The sequence below is a fragment of the Morone saxatilis genome, unplaced genomic scaffold, assembly GCF_004916995.1.
Source record: "Morone saxatilis isolate NCDOM2014 unplaced genomic scaffold, NCSU_SB_2.0 Contig17, whole genome shotgun sequence".
Classification (NCBI taxonomy): Eukaryota; Metazoa; Chordata; class Actinopteri; family Moronidae; genus Morone; species Morone saxatilis.
Window position 1 is genome coordinate 11709043 of NW_023339729.1, and position 9819 is coordinate 11718861.

The 9819-nt window shown below is 40.0% G+C and overlaps 1 protein-coding gene across 3 annotated transcripts in view; it reads right to left on the minus strand.

Annotated features, from left to right (window-relative positions):
- The window catches only part of LOC118327336 (inactive rhomboid protein 2-like), a 28425-nt gene that overhangs the window by 7339 nt on the left and 11267 nt on the right, over positions 1–9819 (minus strand). For all 3 annotated transcript variants that reach the window (XM_035660656.1, XM_035660654.1, XM_035660655.1), the window contains 15 exons: positions 8087–8238; positions 7513–7696; positions 6312–6533; positions 5466–5594; positions 4615–4724; positions 4144–4362; positions 3709–3820; positions 3271–3345; positions 2534–2695; positions 1923–2008; positions 1740–1803; positions 1468–1562; positions 1269–1344; positions 944–1044; positions 211–364 (listed from right to left, as the gene is read on the minus strand). In XM_035660656.1, coding sequence (XP_035516549.1) covers positions 211–364; positions 944–1044; positions 1269–1344; positions 1468–1562; positions 1740–1803; positions 1923–2008; positions 2534–2695; positions 3271–3345; positions 3709–3820; positions 4144–4362; positions 4615–4724; positions 5466–5594; positions 6312–6533; positions 7513–7696; positions 8087–8238 — 1941 coding nt within the window. The remainder of the gene's footprint in view (positions 1–210; positions 365–943; positions 1045–1268; positions 1345–1467; positions 1563–1739; positions 1804–1922; positions 2009–2533; positions 2696–3270; positions 3346–3708; positions 3821–4143; positions 4363–4614; positions 4725–5465; positions 5595–6311; positions 6534–7512; positions 7697–8086; positions 8239–9819) is intronic.

Below are 9819 nucleotides of genomic sequence, written 5' to 3' on the forward strand. Positions count from 1 at the left end.
TCTCTTAGTAAGAAAAGCTAGTTTTCCCTTTTGTAAGGTTCTTCTTGATGTTGAGCACCATAAATACATTTTTGTTTGTTAATGCTCAATTACAAAAGATTCTTGTGTGCATAGTTTGCAAGTTAGCGCTTGCAGGCATTTAAGAGTCTATACGTGTGCACTTAATTTATGTGCATGGATCATATCCATGTATTCGTGTGAAGAACTCACCTCAGCTCTGTAGGGCAGGAACAGGGCAGAGGCGAGGTTTCCAGTGATACCACTGAAGACATAAATGATGGAGATGCGGACCCATCCTGCCAGTTTCTCCAAGTCTCTCAGTATCGTCATTTGGAACACCACAGACACCACGCAGTGTAACAGCCTACACACACACACACACACACCACACACACAACACACATACACATACACATACACATAAACATACACACACACGTGAGAATGGCACATCGGTGCAGCCTGCTTGCATTTCAACCAGTGCATAATTTAAAATATGCATTTTCTTCATTGACCTTCCTTGGCCTGTTTGTTTGCTTGCATTGAAAGTAGACCCAGGGGATTTCCCATGTGCCTTGCATTAGCACTAAGTATCAGTACTCATGTGAGTAAACAGCTCACATTGATGTATTGTTGGGGGCTCATTTAGCAAATAATTTAAACAGCTCACTGACTCAGCGTAATAGGCTTAACACGTTGTCACAGCATTTTAAACTTTGTCTCTAACTATTTACCAGTTATCAATTGTTACACTTGGCTGACTCAGCCAAAACAGAGGATTTCTATGTAATGGATATATGATAGTTTTACTGTAACTGAGATAAAACAGAACAAAAAACATACATAACAACTGAAAATAATAAATTAAGAACCCCATCTAAATTTACTCAAACTGTTTACTTAAAGACAAATTAAATCTTTGTGTAAGGATGTTTGTGCGTACCCAGCGTGGAGGAAGAGAGAGAGCCAGAGACGGTAGACCTGATCTGGAACATCAGGGTTGAGGAAGGGCAGCAAGCCGCAAACATCATCCAGACAGTCGACCTGCACAACAGTAGTGTATTGGTTCAGAAATACACTCACACACAACTCACACACACACACTCAACACCCACACACACAAACACACAACACACACACACACGCACACACACACACACACACACACACACACAACCAACACACACACACACACACACACACACACACACACCACACAACACAACACAACACACACACACACACACACACACAGACAGACAGACTACCTGAGAGCAGAGTGTGGCATCCTCGTGGAAGTAACCATGCATGAAAGAGCAATACTCTCTGGTAGTGATCTCACATCTGCAGGAGGGACAAGCAAAATAAAATTAAGATTTTTGCAATGAAATGGCAGCAGCAGGTTAAATAGTGGGGCAGTAGATTAAGGCGATAACAACACACAGCGGAAAGTATGATGTCTCTCACCTGCCCTTAGTACCTATGCAGCAAGGCCGTCCCTTGATGTTACAGTCCATGTGTCTGTAGCCAGTGTGGTTCCACTTCTTGGGATATGTACACACCTGGAGAGGGACAAGCAGTGAGCTGTTACACAGACATATAATAATGCAGTAATCTTTGCCTTTATATTATTTCCTGTTATGGACCTATAACACAGAGAGTAGCATATAAAAAATATTTATTTTAAATGAATAAGTGGACAAATTGATTTCCAAGTAAGTTAGTAGTTGACTCCTCACCGGCCACTGGGTGATGTCATCCGGCCATGTATGAGGCTCTGCAGAGGCAGGCTCTTCACACACTCTGCTCACAGCAAATTGTGACAATTAATTCAGTTACAACTCCATAATGACAACTTACTTGATTATTATTATTAGTGTTCTAGGTGTCATGTCACATAATAACCACACACATATTCTCACCTGGGATCCTGGTGACAGACAGAACCGGAGAACCTGTTGATGTCTACAGGCTCATTGTCCCATTTAATAAAGGTGGCCAGCGTCTCCTGCATACAGTTATTTTAGTATTTAGTTTAGTATTTATTTCATAGAAACACAAGGGGAATAAATCATAAACAGGATATCAATCATTGTGTATATTTATGTAACAACACATTGAGACTCACAACAAATATGGAGATAACAACTTAATCATAAAAAACAAGATGACCTTGCCTTGAGAAAAGTGATTTGTTACATTTAAATATTGTTGCATTTCCTTTTTAACTGTGTGCGTTTCAGTGATTCACGTCAGTGTATTTGAGCTTTAAAACAGAGAAAGCAACGTGCTGACACATGTAATTAAATACAACAGCAAAAACTGTGAGGAATGACGTAAAGAATGGTGAGTAAATGCTTATAAGCTTATAAACTCACGTGTGAGTATGTGTTTAGGAATGTATGGTGTTATGTAGTCTGTGGTGTGAGACAATAAGAAATTCTTGTGCATGTTCATTGAATGTTGAAACCACAGCAAGCTTTCATACAGAAGCTAATAAGCTAAGTATGAAGATGCAGGATGAAACACTTACGGAGCAGTCTGAGCTGAGGGTCTGCACACACCCGGAGTTGTCATTCTGAACACAGCAGCCAGACTGTCTCTCCAGATCTTTGGCCTTCTGAATCAGACTGACTATCTGTCTGTCCTGACGGATGCACGGTGAGAACTTGGCCCCCAGATGGATCAGGTCCTCCTGTGGAGTGGAGGAAATTATAGTAAAGATGCAAAAACGTGGAAACTCACAGATAGTAACGAGATCTACAGAACAGAAAAAATGCATTATTTCTGGATGTAAATTAAGTTTCTTTGTTTTTAACAAGTTGTTAATGTATGTTAATGCAGACAGACATTTACATATTTTCCAGGAATTAAATAATCCTCTGGGTTCAACTCACAATACTGACTACCTGAGACTTTGTATGTCTAGTATGGGGAACAAAAATAATGTGTTTTTGCATTTAATGTGCAAAGTCACCAATAAAACAGTGTGGGGGAAGGAACTTTGTGTGAGTTATAGTATGTGACAGGAAATGCAGTAAGTGAGAAAGTGAGAAAGACACACAACAAATTATAGAAGTAAATATCCTCATTTATCTATTACAGTATTTTACAATCTGGCTCTGTAGAATTGAGCCAGATCAGAACACATGAACATAATTTTAGGGAACAGATCACGTACTTTATACATGAGTGAGTGTCCATTTAAGTCAATAATGAAAAACATCTAGTGTAATACAGCAGCTGAAGTAAGACCAGCAAGAGACTCACAGAGCTGGGGCCAATCCAGAAGTTCTCCTGTTGGATATACTTGACACTCTCATAAATGCCTTTGTTCTTCAGCACCTATAGAGGGCGACAGAGTGACACAGTTGGCAATGAATCCTCTAAACAGAAGTACCGAAACATTGTTCAATGTTCATTTATGATTTCCAAGTAGAAGAGTATTTGAAAAAATACATTTGGATGATTGTGTTTGCTAGTTTCAATTTAAAAAAAGATACATTTTCACTTTCAAAATGAATTTCAGCCATTTATTGACTGAGCAGGTTATATGAGTGCATCCAAACAGCATAGATTCTTAGCCTCAATGCTCAATTTCACAAAGAGCAACAACAAGCCATTTTGCTACTTTGGACATGTCAAAAAAATCTGATTGGATTTAAGTATAACAAAGTCAGTATTTTGCAGTTTTAAAGTTTCACTCACCAGTTCAGACGTAGAATGTTGTGCAAACCCCACAGGGGCAAAACCATACGTACAACAGGCCAGCAAAGTGATTACTATATGGACAAAGGTGATCCAGTAGGTAAAGTAGGGCCTAAAAAGACACAGAAGAACCACTGTAAATCAGCCAATACATACTGTCAGTCCTGGTGTCAAACATCATATTACAAGGGGGGAAAATGTCTAAAACTGAACTACTAAAACTCCTCGTACAGATCTAAATATTACTGGTATATAACCCTCAACCTTTCATGTCACTTGCTGTTAGAACTAACCAAAACATTTAACAAAACTGTGAAGTAGCTGATTGTACTGGTAAGTTTTCTTTCACTGATTATGGTCTACAAATCAATTATTTCAAGTTTGTGAATAATCCACTAGCATGTCAGTGTACATGAGCATCTACTCATTCCCAACCTGTGGCTGTGGAAGTCTTTGAGCTGCTTCTGGACGTTGCTGCTGAGACTGCGTCGGTAGTGTCGGTTCAGCCACTTCCCCACAACGCCCATGCCGTACTCACGCTTATGTTTGTCAAATGCAAAGTGCTTAACTTGAGAGGCAATGCGACGACCTCGGCGAGGATGGCTCTTATCGTGCACTACTACTGGTGTCCTGGGCGTTCGAGATATGTCCTTACTGAGGTTGGGATAAAGGGGTGACAAAGAGGGTGAGGCAAGAGTGGTGGAAGGGACAGAAAAGTAGGGATTAGACCGATTAAGCATAAAACAAATGTATGGAAAAACAATTATTTTATGGAAAACTGTATTTGAGCAGTATGTCAATTCTTTGCCTGCTTTTGTTACAGTCTACATATAGAAGTTTTATTGACTTTCTAGAGTCATAGCTATTTGGCAGACCTTAGATGTTTTTGGTTGTGTATTTACTCACAGGCTTGGGAACTTCTGATCAGGCTGCTCGCCGGGAGTAAAGGATGCAGACATGGGAGGCGATTCAAATACATCATCAGCCATAGAGTACAACTCATCATGGACATCAACCTATGCAGGAGAGGTAATGGAAGTCACAGAAGAAGTACAGAAGGAGAAGATGGAGGGCAGTAATGACATTTACATGTGTGTTGAGACTACAATAATATGGAGAAAGGTGAGATAAATGACACCTGAGATCATTAGCATGTTCTGAGCTGTATCTGTCAAACATTTCTATATCTGATGATTTGATTTGATTGTTATAAATATATACTTATTATATATGAATGTTTGATCACTCATCTCCATGTTGAGGTGTCTTCAAAGCAGTAATAGTCAGTTAATAGTCAGACAAGGCAGGGGAAATGAGAAGAAAGAGAGAAGAGGAAGGGCAGAGAGTAACATTTTAAATCTACATAGGAGAAATAAGGATGTGACAAGAGATAAGAAATAGACACAGTCCTTGCTGACGTGACGATGGCGGTTATGTGAGAGGAATGAAAGAGAAAGAAGGCATATATCACAGCATAGATGGCACAGTTTCTGACCTGGCTGCAAATGTGTGTCTGAACATACTGCAAATGGTCAAAGAAGAGCAAGGAAGGAAAGGAGATAACGAAAGATGATGGTGGTTGCTGAAGAGAGCAGGCTGATAATAGAAGCAGACAAGTAGTGAAAATGAAATCCAGTAGTGGAGAAGTGTGACTGCTGACATATGCAGGAAGGAAAAGGAAGTACAATGAAAAAAAATCCCAATGAAAGTTGAAGCAAAGACATTTAGCTGCCAAGCCACAAACAGCATCTGCTGACCTTGCTAAAGAAGAGCGACTCGGATGTGTCTGCAGAGTCCACGGTTTCATCATCCATCCAGCTGGGCCTGGCAAAGCTCCTCTTGGGGAAACTGCGACCTGTCTGAGAACCTGCCAAGCCGCTACGACCCTGAGCAACCCACAAACCAAATAGTACATTATTTTACACATGCATAATGTTTCTTAATGTCATAAGATATCAATAATAAAAACTTTAAAAAAGGTATCTTATGCATTTTACCTTTTATCTTATTTATAACTTTGGCATTTTCTTCAAAGGGGCAACTAAACATGCACCCAAAAAAACAGGAAACCAACTGCCTGATTAGTTGATCTGATTGTTGAGGTTGTGTCTACACTGAGTTAAGTTCTTGTACTACAAAACACAACAACAAATACTTCTAATCGTGTGTCTGACATTTGCACAGTATTTTCTAAAGGATATTTTTATTTTTAATAACATTTAGAAAATGTAACTCAATTACAAATCGAAAGCAAAAGTATATACACCCTTTGTGTCACTTGGGCTTAGTGTAGTTGATTTGAACATAAATATTCACCATTCACATTTGTATTAATTCTGCCTATTAAGGTAACAAAAGTACATGACAGATCTCTGTGGAGTCTGCTTTTAGATTGTGGAACACCATGCTCATGTTTTCTGAAGACAGAGAGGTTTCACAGAGATATATTTTATGTTTTCACTAGATTAAACAAAATTGGGAATAGCAATTAAAGTTCCTGTGGAAAAAAACAAACTGAAAACACCTACCTAATGCCAAAAATAAGTACTAACGCTGGAACACATCATAACACACACACAGTGGTTTTATGGTACTCCACCCACCCTCATTAGGTTGGATGCAGCTCGGATGCTCATGCGGGCAACGGACTCCCTCTTACGCCTGGGAAAGCGGCTGTACCCGGAGCGCTGGCTGGTGAAGGAGCAAAGTGAGGTGACACCCGGGGTAACCGGACCGCCCTGAGGGATGTGGGGCGTCCTGGGGGAGCGACTGTCCATCTCATCTGGGCAACGGAAAGCACGCCCCCGCGCCAGGGGATCGACAATCTACGAAAAAACAGATATTAGTGTCTTCAACCTGACATAAATATTTGAGTTATGCCATGACATTAATTTATCTAATCCTTATAAACATTTGCTGTAATAACTACATCTTGCTGAGTTTACAGGGCTCGCAGTTTGAGAAATGCTCAATCTTTTATGTATCCCGTTCTTATCACCGGCCTTCCAGATTACAAGAATGAACAGGTGGGGGTACGCACAAGATAGAGAACAAAAGAAAAACTAAATAAATATTGGATGAGTACATGAGTAGACGAGTAGAGCTATTTGACACAGACTGAGGGGACATGATTCATCTGGGACACAGATGGTCCACGTCTGTCACTGTACAGCACTCTGCTTTATTAAAGCCAGACACATTTTTCTCTCTCTCCTCACATTCTCCATCTTGTTCATTCTTTTTGCTTCTTTCCTTACAGAGAAGCCTCTCAGTGTCCTAACATCAAATCATACAGGTGGAAAAAGAGTATTTACTTGTTGGCTGGTTGTGAAATTGAGTCGATGTAGGAGTTCTCAGTGGAGACCCCATGACACACAGCCTGTTGGGTCTCATCCTGTTTGCTCTTGCTGTCTGTGTAACTTATTTCCATGGTAGGATATTTCAGTCGAGTCATGCAATAGGATATTGATAAATCTGCCAGTATTTGTTTTTGTGAAGTTGGAAGTTATTTATTCTGTGTTTTGAACAAAAACACTTGGGTGATGTTATACTGTGTTGAAATAAATTACCTAAATGTTTAGTCTCCTTGCTGACTGCTCTGACACATTCAGAATTGTTACAACTTTTTCCATTAGTATTTAACAGGTGGCTGTTAAAATATATATTTATGTAATAATTAAATTAAAATCATAAACGTATGACAACTAGTCGATTTCTGGCTTTAAGTATCAAATACTGGTCGAGTAGGAAATCGTTAGTGGGAGACAGCCCTAGTGATCATATGTCTCTACAACAGGAGAATACCTTGGGCATCTTGTGTGCGGCTGGTGAGTCCAGGCCCTGGTCGATGCTGGTGGCCGTCTCAGGCTCTCTATACTGGGCCTTCAGCTTGCCATAGCGCTGGCTGCAGTGGCGCAGGCTTTTCCTGTGCCATACCTGCTGCTTGGTCTCACAGTCTTCCCCGACTCCAAACCACTGGGCTGTATTTCTAGAGGTACAGGAAGAAGAGAGTGGCCTCACATAATACTCACATAATACAGAGTCAACAGCAAGGACAAATAATGTTCAGTAACACATATGTGCAGCAGTTCCTCTACTAACATCTTAATTATGCAAGAAATCAAATAATAAAAGCTACTTTTATGTTCAACAGAAGGAATTCTGAGAGCCAATGGCAAATATTACTGCACACATGTAAATAGACAGATTTTATTAACTGTTGGGAATAAAACATGCCCTTTTCGACTCTTAGTGAAGAGTGCTTTGCTGGTTGTTTTTTTCATGAGTTCATGACCTTGATGACTATTTATGTATCTGACTAGCATCCGATTGACTCTGACTAGATGTTGACCAACATGAACAAAACGCTTTGTCTTACTTGCGGATGCTCTGTGAGAATGACGTTTGTCTGCCGAATGTTGCCCTCCTGTCTCCGGCTGAGAAGCGCCCATCTCCGGCTCCACTCACGCTCTCTGACACAGAACCGGTGGCATGACCGCTCACGCTTTTTTTCAGAGAGGAACGCAATGGCTGATCAGAGGCAAGGAGAAATAATGTTACAGTAAAGTAATCGTTGTTATAGTATAATAAATATGAAGAGTGCCTACAGAGTGGAAAATTGAGATATTAATCAGTGTTACAATTACTGTTGTAGGAATATTCCCAAACCTGAATAAAAGAGCAGCAGCAACAAGGCAGAGAAGAAGAAGAAGACATACGAAACTATTGTAAGAACATATACAGACCTGGATAAATTAAGGTCTAAAGTACAATTTATTTAGCAGAACCCGTACGAACATGTCAGATGAAATTACTATACAAAGTCTGTTAAGTACTGAGATAGCTGGATTAAGTGCACACTTAATGTGTAAGTTTTTTATATGGTTGGGTATTGCTAATAGGAGCAGAAGAACACTCCTTCCCTACTTGTGTATGCCGTTTATAGTGTTTTTCTGTTATGTGGGGTGCAGTGACTCCTCAGAGTCCATTATGTTAACCTGCAGTGACTCTGCAGTCAGTGAGGCTAATGGTTTCATCACTCTGAGAGTTAATGGGGCTCGAAGTGAGCTGTAAGTCAGCCATATGTTCAGGTTGTAGCTCAGCTTGTTTAGATGAGGCTGACGTTGTTTCTGCCACTAGAGAGCCGTTAACGGAGAAAAACACTGGTTGCACATAAATTCTACAATCTTGGACACTTAATAGGCTTAACAGAAAAAAGCCTGGATTAATGAGTAAATCACAAGTAAACAGTGTGTTCGACTGACTTTTGTAGTCTGAATTCATGGAAGCACCAACTCTTTGTAAAAAGTAACGTAATCGTGATGGCCAGTAACTGAGGGACACTATACATACAACAGTTACACGATAACTGTTCTTGAACACACGCAGTAATCAATGCAAAACATCTGTAGGGTAGTGTGTATGCATGACATACAACAGCACACGTAGCATAAGACCCAGAACATTTCCTTGTCTTACTCTTTGGTTCATTACATTTTGCAGATAATAAAAATCTAAATTGAATGTGTAATGAAAAGAAGTCAAGTTTTCTAATGTGCATGTATTTGTTTAACTACAGTTCATGATGTAGCAAACCATTTCCATATCGAGTCATATTTCCTTCTTTGCACTGCATTTCCATTATTACACTAGTTTCTCTTTAGGAACAGTTTAACTGCGGCATGCTCGATTAAACTCTGACGACCTGCTTTGCCAAGAGAATGGGGTCCTCGGGGGGACAATGTATGGCCTAGTGCCCAAAAACCGCAAGACAGCTGTCCAAAATGCCTCCCTGCTTGAACAAATGGCAAGTTCAGAGGAACAGAAGGAGAGCATGCTACCCCCATTAACATGTTTTAATCCCTTTTCTTCTAAAAATAGTCTTTTTTCTTCTTCATCCCCCATACATGCTAACTGTGAGTCAATGATTCACTCAGGTTGATGAACTAAAGATTAGCATTAACTGCTGAGCATGTATTCAAATCCAAATTCAACCTCCTGACTGTGTCTCTACATCAACATACTAAGACTACCTTGAGTTAGTTAGAACCATGTTTGATTTGAACCATGTCTGTGTAAAAGATCAACCAGTCACCATTTTCACCGGAACAG